The sequence below is a fragment of the Ammospiza nelsoni genome, chromosome 1, assembly GCF_027579445.1.
Source record: "Ammospiza nelsoni isolate bAmmNel1 chromosome 1, bAmmNel1.pri, whole genome shotgun sequence".
NCBI lineage: Eukaryota > Metazoa > Chordata > Aves > Passeriformes > Passerellidae > Ammospiza > Ammospiza nelsoni.
In genome coordinates, this window is record NC_080633.1 from 100,941,321 (window position 1) to 100,956,232 (window position 14,912).

The following is a 14,912-nucleotide window of genomic DNA, read 5'->3' on the forward strand; positions in this document are numbered from 1 at the left end:
GACTTGAAACAGACTTCCTTAATAGTTCTTAATATTTCCTTTCTTCGTTGGCTATGAATTTCTTCTACATAGAACTCCAGACAACAGTTTGGGCAATTGTATAGTCTGGGCACAGCTGTATTGTCCTCCTCTTCCATAATCCCATCACCTTTACTACAGAGCTGGTTTTTATCAGACACTGGACACTAGGATCCCACTGTTGTGGATTTCTGACTGATGTGAAAGACCTCCTCAGCTGAAAGCAAATCTGTTAGAGGCCCTTGCACTTCTGCTTCTGTTTCTGCTTCAATGATTTGCATTTTGCTACATACATTTTGAAGGGTTTGCTATGGGGGTCTGGGTGTTTTCTTTCTTTTTTCCCCCCCCTTCTTGTTGTATGCTAGAATACAATTTTGGGCAGGGGAAGGAAAGCAATAATATAGCTGAGAAAAAGTATTTGCACCAACACCCACTTTCAGTTATGAAAATTTTAATGTTCACTTGAGCAAGGAATACAGCTTTCAAAAGTCTGAAATAGGAGTGCACTGTAAATGCACACAAAAAATGAAATCTGTTTTATCCTGACCACTGGACCTCTTCATTCAGCTTCTCCTACTCCCTACCAGATGCCAGAAGAGTGGCCAGCCCTTCTGGGTTTCAAGTCCTATCCAGTTCATCAGGGAAGGAGGATCCTCTTCTCCTTTAGGCCTTGGGCTATAAGACTTAAATCAGGAATTATATGTTCTCCTCCTTTCACATTGTGGCAAACTCAAGCACATTACAGCTCTCTTCCTTAACAATTAAAATTGATGTGGAGTGTATTTGTGAATAAAACTACCTCAGGGAAGAATTTGTTCTTCATCTACCAATATCTAAAATGGTTCTCAGAAAAGCAACACAAACCAGATAATTTCCAATAAATGGTGCTTAAGTAGTTCCAGTGAATGACCCAAAAAAGTACACACAGAGGAACAAACACTTAGTCTGTTCCAGACTGGTACTAAAATAATTGTTCAGCCAAGGTCACTGGACAAAAACATTTAAAATTAACTCAATTGGTCTTCATGGGCACTAAAGTCAATTTTGAAATCAAAACTGCTGCAGATACCAATTACTTTGGTGTGACTGCTTTGTCAGTACAGCAATGGGCTTCTCAAATTATCAGAGATTTTAATTAAAAAACATTGCTTGCTTGTGTTTATACTAAGACAGAAAACACTACAACATACTAGACTTTCCAGCAACTGTGTTGTCCCTCTTTGCATGTCTCACATGGTCTCAAGGGCATAAGACTTCATGTAGTAGTTCATCTGGGCTTGGCTGCTCAGCTAATACAGAGTGGGAGGTTACTATTGGCAGAATAAGTTTTCTAATGAGTGTACTTGGTTTATGTTGTATATACAGTTCTCCTTCACAGACCATTAGAAATGTAATCTTGGGCCTATCCTGGGCTCGGATACTAAAAGCCAGAGAACTGGTGCTGCATTTTCAGCATATTTGCAGTAAAAATAAAGCAACCCAAATATGGAGAATAGCAGTTTCTTCAGAAAACCCTGGTTTACAAGTTATTGCTTTTCTAAGCCAGCTGCAAAAACCCAACTAATAAACATTTTTAGCTTTCCATGATATGTCACTGGGCACTGATCTGCACTAGAGATTCTAGATGGAGCTGCTACCATAAAACTCCCTTTCCTAACCACACAATTACATTGCTGTCCCAGTATTAACTACATCTCCAAATATCACAAGCACAATGAAAAGCACATCATGTCATAAATGCTATAAATCCAGACGAATCAGCAAGCTTATATACAGGGAAAAGCCTACCAAAGACTAAAATCAGTGAATAAGATTTCTATTTTAATTTCTTTATTAAAATACATTATTTTGCAGACAGCTTCCATGTACCTATTTTCTTTCTTGCACCCAGCTTGTGCAACATAAGTTTTCTGATGTAAAGAACAATTTTATTCATTGAATTTTAAAAAATCTATTTCAAATGAAAATCAATCATTACCTTGAGGATGGGCACTTGGACTGTTTTCTGTACTCTTAAATCACAAACATAATTCACAAAAGTTTTCTTATTTGCTTGTTTCATAACTGATCATACACAGAACACTAATTAACTAGAGAGCACCTGCAGAACTACAGACATGACCCATGCCTCAGTCGTGCAGGCAGAAAAATCCAAGAAAGCCATTCTCTATATTGATTTCAAAGCTTAACACATAGTTCAAGAAAATCTTGTGCAACATTTCCTTGAGTTTCTTGGAAAAACTTGTTAGGAACTTACTGATCCATGCTGTCCCATCTGCTGTACTTCAAAGGCATCACACAGTCCCATGGTGTCCAGGACTCCAGCTTTTCTTCCAGGACTTGGGAGAGCACGTGAGCCAGTGGACTTGGAGCATAGTGTGGCAGAAAGGAAATGCAGCAGTATTCAGTGACAGGTATTCAAAATCAAAAGTCTGTTTAAAAAAAAAAAAGCTTGTTATTGTTGTGCTTCTTAAACATCAGGAGAGGCTCACAGGAGGCAGGGGCTGTGGCGATAGCACACAAGGAACCACAGTGATGGCACAGCCACACTCAGCAAAGTGACACTGTAGATCACAGAATCATATGGTCTGGAAGGGATCTTTAAGATCCTCTAGTTCCAACCCCTTTGCATTCCACTAGAGCAGGTTGCTCAAAGCTCCATCCAACCTGGCTGTGAACACTTCCAGGGATGGAGCATCCACAACTTCTCTGCACAACCTGTTCCAGTGTCTCACCTCCATCTGAGCAAAGAACTTCCGCCTAATACCTAATTTAAACCTACTCTCAATTTAAGGCCATTCACACATGTCCTATCACTACATGCCCTTCTAAAAAGTGTCTATCCATGTTTTCTTGTAGGCTTCTTTCAGATACTGGAAGGCCATGAATAGATCACCCCTGAGCCTTCTCTTTTTCAAGCTGAACAATTCTTTCAGCCTTTCTTCATAAAAGAGGGACTGCATTCATCTGATCAACTTGTTGGCCCTTCTCTGGACTTGCTCCAACAGGTTCATGTCCTTCCTGTGCTGGGGACTCCAAAGCTGCATGCAGCTCTCCAAGTGGGGGCTGACAAGAGCAGAGCAGAAGGGCAGAATCCCAGGATGAGGTTGGCTTTCTGGGCTGCAAGCTCACACTGCTGGTCCATGCCCTGCCTCTCACCCACCAGCACCTCCAAGTGCTTCTCGGCAGGGCTGCTCTCTATCTATTTAGACCGCAGTCTATATTGATACTGGGGTTTGACCTGACCACTGAGTCTTCTTAAACCTCGTGAGGTTCCCATGGGTCCGCTTCTCGAGCTTGTCCAGATCCATGCCATCCCTTCCGCAGTCAGTCACAGCACAGTTGGCACGCCCAGCCCCTGCCGGTGTGTACGTGCCTGGTGTCGGGCACTCCGAGGGGCCCGGGGCGGTGGTGGCCGAGCAGGGAGCCGAGGGGAGGGCCTGGGGCGCACTGCAGGGCAGAGGCGCCTCGGGCATGGGAGAGGGCAGATACAAACATTTCCAGAGAAACCTCCCAGCCCGTGAGGAGCCGAGTTTGGGGTGGGGGAGAGCCTGCGGCAGGGAAAGGGTGTGCCAGGCGTTAAGGTTCAGGACAGGAGCCCGCGGGAGAGGCGGCGGCGGCGGGGCCGAGGGCAGGACTGTCACCGGGGTGCGGGAGGCGCTGTCACCTCTTACAAAATGTGGGAGATTGGGACAGATCGTCTGATCCAGCCTCCCTGCTGGATCAGCCTCCCTGCTCCAGCGGGGTCATCCTAGAATACATTGCCCAGAATTACGTCCGAACGGTTCTTGAATGTCTCCAGTGAGGGAAACTCCACAGCCTCTCTGGGCAATCTGTTCCAGTGCGCGGGCACTCGCACAATAAAGAAATTTCTCCCCGTATCCAGGTGCAACTTGCTGTGCATCAGTTTCTGCCGTGGCCTCTTGTCCACTGTCGAGAAGAGCCTGGCTCTTGGCACCCTCCCTTCAGATACCTACACACACTGATGGTTCGTAGTTCCCCTTTGTGGCAATAATTCACACATTTTTAAGGCGCTGGGCGTTACCCAGCGCTCTGCGCTGACCCACGATCTGTGCTGGGCCCCGCCTGCCCGGGGCCCCAGGCTGGTGTACCCCGGCAGCGCAGGCCTCTCCGGCCCGGCCCGACCCTTGGCTGTGCACAGCGTCTGCCGGAGCCGCCCTCTGAGGGACTTTCTGTCCCAGTGAGGCAATTGCTGCGGGACACGGCGTTTCTGCTTTCGGCACGGCGAGCCCCGCCGAGATTTGTCTGTCCGACATGTCCGTGTCTCCGCACTTCTGCTTTTCGGAACCAGAGGCTGCCGGCGGGCCTCATGGCCGGGGGTGGGCGCTGAGCCGGGCTGGGGACTCGCCGGCGCCTGGAAGAGCTCATGCACCTTCGTTCGTGGCCCGCGTCCGCTCAGTGACATCGGCACAGCCATGCAGCACTACAGGCTGAGGGCAGAGTGCCTGCAAAGTGGAAAAGGGGAAAAGTACCAGTGGGAAAGGACCAGTGGACAACAGCAGCTGAACGAGAGCCAGCAGAGTGTGAAGGTGGCCAAGAAGGCCAATGGCATCCTGGCTTTTATCAGCAATAGTGTGGCCAGCAAGATCAGGGCAGTGATTGTCCGCCTGCACGCACTTTGGTGAGGCTGCACCTCGAATACTGAGGTCAGTTCTGGGGCCCTCGGTTTAGAAGGACATTGAGATGCTGGAGCGTGCCCAGAGCAGGGCAATGAAGCTGGGGAAGGGTCTGGAGCCCATGTCCTGTGAGGGGCAGCTGAAGAAGCTGAGGGTGTTTAGCCTGAAGAAGAGGCGGCTCGGGGGTGACCTTATCGCTCTCTACAAGTGCCTGAAAGGAGGTTTTGGCCAGGTGGGGGTCGGTCTCCTCTCCCGGGCAATCAGTGACAGGATGAGAGGACGTCCTCAGGCTGCGCCAGTGGAGGTTCAGGTTGGACATTAGGAAGAAATTCTTTACAGAAAGGGCGATTAAATCCTGGGACGGACTACCCAGAGAGGCGATGGAGTCACCGTGTCTGGAGGTGTTTAAAGAAGGCTGTGGCACTTAGTGTCATAGTCTAGTTGATGCGGTGATGTTCGCCCACAGGTTGGACTCGATGATCTCGGATATCTTTTCCAGCCGAACCGAGTCGGTGATTTTTGTGACAACAAGCGCTCGGTGCCCGTTTGCCGACCGAAGCCCCCAGCCCTGCCGAGCCCCCGCGACACCTGGGCGCGGCCCCGCCCCCCGCCGGGACAGTGACGTCACCCCAGGTGCTTCCCGCCTCCTGCTCCCGGGGAGGCGTGATCTCCGCGGCCCTCGGTGGGCGGGGCGAGGGCCGCGCATGCGCTCGGCGCCGGCTGCGGGACACCCGGTCGCGAGCGTATGTGCGCGCCCGCCGCTGCCGTGAGGCGGGGGGCTGCGTGCGAGCGGTTGCGGGCTCGCCGCTCGGCCTCCTGCGGACAGGCTCGCGCGCCCTGGCGGCCGCCGCCATCATGTCCGCCGCCATCGAGCAGGAGTTCCAGGAGATCGACGCCACGAACGACTGGCAGGCGCGTTATCTGGTGAGCCGAGCGGCGTGGTCGGCTCTAGCCGGAGAGCCGCAGGGAGGGAGGAACGGCGGGGGGAGGAAGACCCGCGGGCCGGCAACGCCCGTGCCTGGCGTGCGGCTCCACCGCCGCCTCAGCAGCGGGGAGAGCGGAAGTCGCTGGGCCAACACGACTCTCGCCCTCAGGTGCGAGCAGCGGAGCCGTGGGCAAGCGCTACGCATGCGCACTCGGGGCGGGTTCGGTGGCGCGCAGGCGCGGGGCCGAGGCGCGTGCGCGGGCTCGGAGGCGGCTCCGGGTCCGCGCTGCCCCCGGGGCTGAACGGAGCCGGGACCGCTCCGAGCCGCGACTGCCGCCCCGGGGCTGCCGCGGCTTGTGCGCGCTGTGGGAAGCTGTGCCCGATAGGGCGGATTCTGCCGAGGCTTGGATGCTCCCCCCCATCGCTCCGCTGGTTCGTGCGGCTCCTCAGGCACCCGTGCTCCCTCCTCAGCCCCCGTTCCCGCTGCCTTGGCCAGCTCGGCGGCTGCTGCGGGGGCTCTGCGCGAGTGGCTGTAAATAAAATGCAGTATTTGCAGTTTTATTTTTAACGAGATTAAGAACTTCCGCGAACAGTCAGTTCCATAAAACAGGCATTATGTATCAGCTAGAGCAGTTATTTAAGCTCGCAGTATTTTATAGCACTTCTTCACAAATTAGGAAAGAGAACCGAACCCCCGAAGTTTTCTTTACTGTCTTCAAATTATGCTTTTTCTCTGTTGAATCAGTAATTTATGTGATTTATATGTGACTTAAATACAGCATCTCTACTGCAGTATTTCAGATGTTGCAGTTTTGGATATATTTGTATTACAAATAAGTAGGATCTAGCACCAAGCCTGCCAGGGTTCAGGAAGGGTTTGGACAATGCTTTCAGGCACATAGTGTGGTTCTTTGGGTTATTCTGTGCAGAGTCAGGAGCTGGACTTGATGGTCTTCCAGGTCAGGATATGCTGTGATTCTGTGTGATAGCTGGATATTATGTGCGAAAATTGATTTCTGAATTAGTAATTAAATTTCTTTAAATTTAATTCTTTTTAGCAAGCCTACCCTCCCACACCATCACAAAATAGCTAGAAGTATTTTTAGCTATTTCAATACTTCTTTACCAAAGCATGGGTCTGTTCCTGTGCACTGACGGTGCAGGTGCTTTAAGAAACAAAATATGTTGCATCCTGTTACTGAGTAATACAAAATTTACTTTTCATGGAAACTCGGGTGTGCATGCCTGCCAGATCCATTCGTTCCATGAGCAAGTTCCCTAAGCTTGTCAGCCGTGTAAACAAGAGACGTTCCAGTGTGCTGTGTCAAAATGGAAAACCTAATAGATCAAGAGGTTTTTATACAAATATGTGGAGTGTTGCTGCTCCACATTGTGATTTATGTTCTTTGCAGATTGGCAGTACATTTTACAGAAAGGTCATGCAAGCAGTGCTAAAAATTAGAGCTTTCTTTTGTACGTTCTATTTCTGCTGATGCCCTTTCTGGCTGTGTTCATTGTCTGGGAGTAGACTAGACCATTTAGGAAGTTTGAAGACAGAGATAGTGGGAACATTGAGAAGACCAAATAATGCTCAGTTGTAATAAATTTAAATGCCCTTTGGGACATAATGATCAAATGTGGCAACATAATCTAAAAACAGAAGGAGAATTCAAAGTAAAATATTGTTAATTCTGTACTAAGCAACATTTCTGCTGAGATGGCATCAGTACAGCGATATAAATACAGAGCAGGGTACTTGGAAGGCCATTTTCAGTTTTCTACATAAGGTAATTCTGTATGCCTGCGTGAGATTGTAGAAAAGGTGCACTCAGGGAAGAAATCAATAAAGCAGAACATTCAGAACGTGTGAACAGTAGGGTCCTTAAAATAGTGTGTGAGTCTGAGTATCTCAAAGATCATTAAAAGGTTTGTGTTAATGCGTGGGGAGAACAGGCTTTGATTCACATTGATATTTTGCACTCCAGAATTCTCCATATTGGTTCACATTTAACTACAGCTGTATGGGATGAGCCGTCAAACCACCAAGAATAATCCTATGGCCCTTAATAGCAGCCATAAAATCATTAACTGGTTCACTTATGTTTGTGGGGGTTTATGCTGCCGGTCGCTTTAAAGGAGCCAGCAGAACACTGCTGTTGCATCTGAGTCCCTTACTGCTTTGGGAGGAAATGTGCAGCTCTGAGGTAAACTGTGAGCTTAATAAGTTTTTGGGATTAGGGTTTTTTTTCTTGCCTTTTGATCCTGATGCATCAGTTGCTTGTCAGATGGTGCTTACATTTGGTAGTTTTAGCCAAATGTAGGAAGATGTAAATAGTAGCAGTTTGGCCATGAATGAAATGCATCTTCTGGGTGAAAATGACGCTAGGGGCAGAAAAACTTGGTTTAAAAAATGTTAGTTATTACTAATGTTGCTTAATTAATAGTATGTGTAGAATGTTAATCTTAATCATGTTGCTGGCTATAAGTAAATTATTTATTTTGTCTTTTTAAGGAAATCCGACACAAATCCAGTGACTACCCTCACAGAGTTGCAAAATATCCAGAAAACAGAAATCGAAACAGATACAGAGATGTTAGTCCATGTGAGTACCTTTACTGCAGTCATTTCACTAGGCCTTCTCTTACCCTGTTGACACTGGAGGTGATAAATCATGGTCATTGTAAATTTTGCATTTTGTTTATTTCTGTAGGCATGTGTCTTGTGATAAATGTGGGATTTTTGGTAACACAAATACAAATGTGTATAACAGGACGGAGAAGAGTGTGCATGTTAAACTCATTGTGCTGAATGGTGAATGAGAGATGGTTGCAAATCACAGGTATTAGTGTATAGGTAAATTTTTGTGAGCTGCAGAGTAATGTTTTAGAGGTATTTTTCTCATAGGGAAATTATTTGTTTAATAGTGCTTTATCTGTTGTAAAAATGAGTATAGAGGTTAAGTTAGTACACCTTGACTAAAAGAAATGTTTTCTTTTTGGACTGAGTGATTCTATGCATTTTTAAGGTGGTGTGGATAAATGCCACTCAATTTCTACTGTTGCTTTCAAGAATGCTTGAAGTTTTGTTGGTTTTGCCCGTGTAGTAAATAAGGTGTGGAGTGCCTTGTGCTTCTACTAACTGCCATAAAATGGTCTTTTTGACATAAGGATCTTATGTCTCACACGAAAAAAAATTTTTCTAGACCAGCTTCTTTGCTACGGAGATGCTGTGGGCTTCTTTTCATCAGCATTTTACTTCAGAAATTGTAAGCCAAAATTATTGCAAAAAAAGTATGTGAGCTACAGATAGTGGAAAAAATTATACAGCTTTAATTTTTTTGTAGTATATTAAAGTTGGGACAGATAACATGTTTATGTGTTCCTTGTGAAGTTTCCCAGAATACTGAAGGGTCCTAAAAACCACTTTATTACTGAATCTAGAGTTTTTGGAGGGTTGCTGGTATATTGGGGCTTTTTGCTTGAGAGCCTGATCTGAATACCTATTCTAAGATTTGGAGAAGTGCTGAGCTCCTTGTTTCCAGTTGAAAGTTATGGTGACAGCGTGTGCACAGCACTTCTCAAAATGGCACAGAAAGGGTCCTGGATTGAGTCACACTGGTGAGATGCAGCGCTGCTCCTTAGGCTGCTGCCAGGATGCTCCCCTGGCACAGTGAATTTGTACCAAATGGGTCCAGTCTGGCGTGGTGCTGACCCCCTCCTCCCTGAAATTTTCTATAAATCCATTTTCCACACATCCTGACGGAACTCAGCTTCAGAATTCAGTGCATGGCCTCCTGGCTGTGTCTGCACGGCATCCCATTGGAGGAGTGTCCCGTGCTGAGGAAGATCCCCCAGATGAGCCAAGGCTTACTGACTGTCACCAGGCTCAGAAATGGAGCCAGGCCTCTGGTGCACACGAGTTGGTCTGTGCAGAGGCACTTGGGTGTCCCGGCTTTGCTGTCCTGTTGCAGCGCAGCATTAGCATCTTACCATCTCTGAAAGAGATATTTCATTAAATTTCTGTTTCATGCCTAAGTTGCAATGGGGGTTGTAAGATTAGAAGGCAGGAAGTAAGATTTGAGTCCAGAAGTCCTAGGTTCTAGTCCTGGGTCTAATATCCTATACAATTTCCATGTCAGATGCTGTGTCTGTGCATTTATCTACTGTTTCTCCCCTACATGGATGTAATTCATGTAAAGAGAGCGAAGATTTACTTTCAAACTGTTTGTGCTTTTTTCTTTTTAAAAATAGTGTTTCTAAAAGAAGTAAAAATGCATGATATTATTTAAGTAGTATCCAATAATGCCTCCAGTAATACCTTATGGATGTGACTTGTATTCATCTCCTGCAGCTATGTGGAGCTCAATATTTTCCTTAATCATGGCATGCCTTTTACAGTAGTGGGGAGCATCAAACGCCTTTGCTTTAGTCATGGCAAAACCTGCTTCTGAAATGCATGTTTAGCCAGTAGAAAAAAATATGAATGATTGCATTAATTCCTGGAGCCAGTGCAAAAGCAGAGAGACAGATAAAATCTAAAATTGAAGTAGTGGTTTGGCTTAGGAAAAGGCTAGAGCTTTTCTGTTACACTCTGACATAGATTATTGCATGATGAATGAACTGAATAAGATCATGAATTTTATGGAGAATGAGTCAGTTTCTAGCATTTATAAAAGAAGGATGGTTTGAATTGGTCCACCTAGATAGCTTGCAGAACTGGGCACTAGGAACAAAGTTGTATCAGGAGAACAGAACAAAACACTATTTGAACTAGCTAATTCTTCCTGAATTTTACTTCTGTATTTTTAAATATGACTCAGTTGCTTCAGTAAGAACAATGAGAGTCAGGAGCAGAAAGAGGCCTGGAAGGGCAGTATATGATAAATAAGATTTCAAGGTAGCAGTGCCTAAATTTCAAAGCAGCTGGGATAAAAGCTGCATAGTTTGGTCACTGTGGTGAACACATCTAATTGTGTTGCATGCATGCAAGGACTTGGTATTGCAGAAATGTGAGACAACTCCGTCTCACACAATCTTGACATTTCAGTCCTTCACTTTGCAAATTTCGCTGCTTTTTAACAGTGTTTAGATGAAAAACGGATGGTACTGATATTCTCAAGTAGTCAAATGCCTTCAGAACCAGCTGTTGGACTTTTAAGATCTAGCTACTTAATCATACTGGAAGATGTACTTTTAAGAAAGAGTTTTATTTCTCCAAAAGCAATGAGAAAATGGTTTGTTAACCATGGTAGCTGCCAGGCCTGTCTACAGTCTGAGGTGGTGTGTCTGCAAGAGGAAGTGCAAAGGTTGTTCAGTTTTACGGGAAATATGTCAATGACGAGTCCAGGAAAAAATATTTTGGGTTGGTTTGCCCCATTTCAACTGTGATACCTGGGACAAGTACACTGAAACAAAGTTGTGTCTGTTCCATACTTTTGTAGATAAAAGTTGATTTGTTTGCTGGGAAAGGTTAAGCATCTCTGCCCATTATGGTTGAATTTCACAGTGTTTCCTGTTTCATAAGTATTTTTGTTAGTGTCCGTTTTCATTGGCTAAAGATCTGTAGCATGTGTAAGTTTGGTTTGGTAAAAGCCCTCAAGAATTACTGCCTAGATGAAAAAAAAAATAGCAGTCTAATAGTTTGGTATTAGTCTAGAATAGGCAGAGGAGTATTTTGGCTTCATAGTACTGAAACAGGAAGTTAATCTGAAATAGGTTTGGTTTGACAGCCAGTCATTTCCGGACAGATGAAACCATTTCTCAGAAAACGTTGTTAACAGAGGAAAGTAACTTGTGGTGTTGTTATTCTTTATTAATAATTTTAATGAAACTCCAAAGATTTCTGTAATTAACTTTCTTTCTAAATCTTAACCTTAGTTCTTATTAGTGGAGTGTAGTGTCTCAGATTGACTGTAAAGACCTTTAGAACTGAGGTCCCAGATTTACAGGCAAGAAGGAAATCCCCTCAGCAAAATTGGAAGGATTTTTTTTTCCTTTTGCTTTTGGAGGGTAGATGAGGGTTTACACAATTTTCTCTTTAGCCTTCCTTTGTAATATGGTGTGTTGCTCAAGAACTTGGGTCATCTGAGCATTTTTGCTGTGATAGATCATGTTGCTTTTAGAAGATCTTGCAAGGTAGTGATCTCTCATGTTTTCTTCCTGTGGCCTTGAGTAGATTTTGTGTCAGATCTTTCAACCATAGGCTTATAGAGTACAGGAGAGGAACATGAAGACAATTGTGCTTTACAGGGAACAGAGTTGGAGTTGATTTGAATGGTTTTTACACATGGCGCTGATTAATTATCATTGCAGGAATGTTTGTTCCCTTTCTGTCCTGTGCTTCCAGTGCATGTGCTGAGAACAGGGAGATGTTCAGCCCAGAATCAGCCTGCTACATTTCTTGCCCACATTAGAAGCTGACATTAGTGATTTTTATGATGTTATCTAGTGATTCTCTAAAACATCTTACCACGTGTAACATTGTAAAATAAACTCAACTTGCTGTTGAGTTTGGAGATACTTCTTCCTTTGGGCTTGGGGAAGAGGGGAATTTTATAGCACATGCTGATGTAAACTTTATTGTGCCCTAAGATTTTTTCCCATAATCCTGCTTGTAATTGTACGGATGCTATGCAGTAGTGACATGTATATTTTGGTGTGAATACATTTCAGTGGTGAGCTAGGCCATGAGTGATGGCATTCATTGTGTACAACCAGTCACAGGGTGGTGAGGAAAAGTCATTTTGCCTTTCCTTTGCCTTAGGCTGCCTCTGAAACTTGAGACTGTAAGTCTAGTGACAGAGTATTGCAATTTTAATAATTTAGCAGCTCAGATAGGCTAGATTTAGATTAGTGAAATGGAAGGGATTTGTTGGTAGGCGGGAAAGGTTAGGCAGGGTCACTGGGATGGCTTGCGGCTGCATGTTTTATTTATGACTTTCTTTAATCCACTAAGTAGCATTTCTCCTTCCTCTATTGTTAATAGCTCTATATTTGGGGGACCAGAGATGTCTCTTGGATAAAAAATAATTTTGAAGCTATACAGTGTTCTAGAAACACACTTGTTTTATAATGAAAGCCTTTCATTAACCAACTGCAAGAACTGTGTGATGTAAAATGCCAGACATTTTTTATCTTGATTTTAACTGAATTTGTCATTTTCTGTTAAGCAAGAGGTGAGCAGATGGATGAACATGGTGACGTTTTGGGAAGTATTATCAGTGGGATGGAGTTCCACTGGAAATGGGTAATCAGAATTTGCTTACTCAGATAGGGTCATTCTGGGAGTGTTTTTTCTCAGTGCAGGAGCCAGAATGAGAATAATTTTTAAGGTTTCCACTTCCTTTTCAGGCTGTGTAGTTTGTCAAAATAGGGGAATTAGCACTTCAGAAAAGCAGTACTGTGTTTTAGCTGCTGTGGGCATGGCAACACATAAGCTAAATCTTACCTTAAAGATAGGTTTATCATTCATATAAATCTAAGTACTTGGTAACTGGAAATTATATACATACGGGAAATACATTACAGCTAACTCACTGTCAAAAGCTGGCTTGCTTCAGTTAATTCAGAAGAGCAAGCCAGGGTTTGAATGAGGTTTCTAGGTCATTGTGTCCTTTAAGAACCTCATCCCTTGAAAGAAGAGAAATCAATATATTCTAGTGTTTTTTTTTTATTTTTTATTTTTTTATTTTTTGTCCTTTGGACTGTCTGCCAGAGTACTTGCAGGATCTCTTCTGTTTTAGTTGGGGGGGGAGAGAGAGGCTGGCTGTGCATAGAATTTCTTATTAAAGGGACTTAAAAAAAAAACAACTTGCAGAACTTTATTTGTTATGTTTACAAAGCAAAATGTGTAAGAAGGGAAAAAATGAATCTGAGAATGTAAGGATTACAGTAGGAAGCCTCCTTGGGGGCTGCAGTTATTTGTCCCTGGCAGCAGTGCAGCAGCTGCCGCCGGGTGATTAAACTGTTAACTGTGCTTGCTTGCGTCACCTTTCCGAGAACACTGGTACCGGTATGTGTGATTTACTATAACAAGATCTTAAGTTTTTCCTGTTGGCAAATGACATGTAATATTTACAGAGGTCTTGGTTTCTTTCCAGTAGAAACATTTCAGATAAAGTGATACATGAAAGGAAAAAGTAATGCTTTCCTATCCTGGCAAAATAATACAGAGAGATATATTTTACTTTAAAATGCACATGCGTCTTAATTTTGCTGTGTCTTGGCTTTGATAATATTTTTTTTTCTTCATACAGGGGTATCATAATTCTTTTAAGACTCCTGAAAGTTAAGATGGTCTTGCCTTACAGCTGGAATGCTAATGAAAACAGACTAACCCAGTATATTTCTCAAGCTTTTATATAAAAAATAATTTTTCAGCATTTTTCTGTTCTCTGCACGTTCGTATGTGACTCCATATAAAAGCTACGAGCTAAGGGAGGTGAGGCAACAACCCCAAATTTGAGTGCTTCAGCAGCAGCAAACCAGTTCTACTTTACTGTTGACTTCTTTACTCAAATCCAACAAGATGATCTTTGGTGGTTGCCAATAGCAGAGGGAGAATGTAAAGGTGGATCAAAACCTAGTAAATGTACTTTTCCCAGGTTTCCAAACACATGGAAAGTATTCATATTAAATCATACAGGCAGTCTGTAGAACAAGAGTCTATCTAATTCTTTAACTGGTTTTTGATTGCCATCAGCTTTTTGCCTATCCAGGTTTATATAAGCCTGGTGCTGCACAGGCTGCCTGTGAGTTCATCTGTTGCAGTTGTGCTGAATTTAATTCTTGGTCGTTGCTAACGTCTTTGTGTGTTTCTCAAAGTGTTTGTCTAAAGGAAGTGTGAGCCTTTGAGTGCAAGGATGGGTGTGCTGGCATTTTAACAGCAGTCTGGGCCCTACTTGAGTTTTGTGGGTCAGACTAGGTGAATTCAGTTTTAAAAACTGGTATTGCATCATAATTCACTTTGCTGTCAGTTTCCTTATGGAATCTATTCCATCTCTTCCTGAGATATGTTGAAGTTTCTTAAAGTAATTTTAGTTGCTATTTTTTATTTACTCTTCTTATTCTGCTAGATGTTGAGCTTCAGGAGGTTTACAGTCAGTTGAATCTTGATTTCTGGCCTGTAGTTGTGTACAAATTTTAAATTGAAATTACTGTTTATTTCATACAGTGACTGATAAATGGCTGGAGGATTACTTACTGCCAGCAAGTCTGATTACCTAAATATCTTCTAGAAGTTCATAAACCTCCTAGAGGTTCTTAAATCACATACTAAAAGGTTCTAGAAACAGCCACAATGATTTTTTATTATGCAATTTTTTAGTTTGACA

The 14,912-nt window shown here is 43.9% G+C and overlaps 1 protein-coding gene across 3 annotated transcripts in view; it reads left to right on the forward strand.

The window, feature by feature from the left end:
• Window positions 1-5,354: 5,354 nt before the first annotated feature.
• PTPN2 (protein tyrosine phosphatase non-receptor type 2) overlaps window positions 5,355-14,912 on the forward strand; it is a 30,402-nt gene continuing 20,844 nt past the window's right edge. For 2 of the 3 annotated variants that reach the window (XM_059467016.1, XM_059466999.1), the window contains exons 1-2: window positions 5,355-5,579; window positions 8,093-8,183. In XM_059467016.1, the coding sequence (XP_059322999.1) occupies window positions 5,511-5,579; window positions 8,093-8,183 (160 nt within the window). In that variant the 5' untranslated portion in view covers window positions 5,355-5,510. Of the gene's footprint in view, window positions 5,580-5,855; window positions 6,013-8,092; window positions 8,184-14,912 lie in introns of those variants that run through there. The other variant, XM_059467006.1, reaches the window with a different exon arrangement.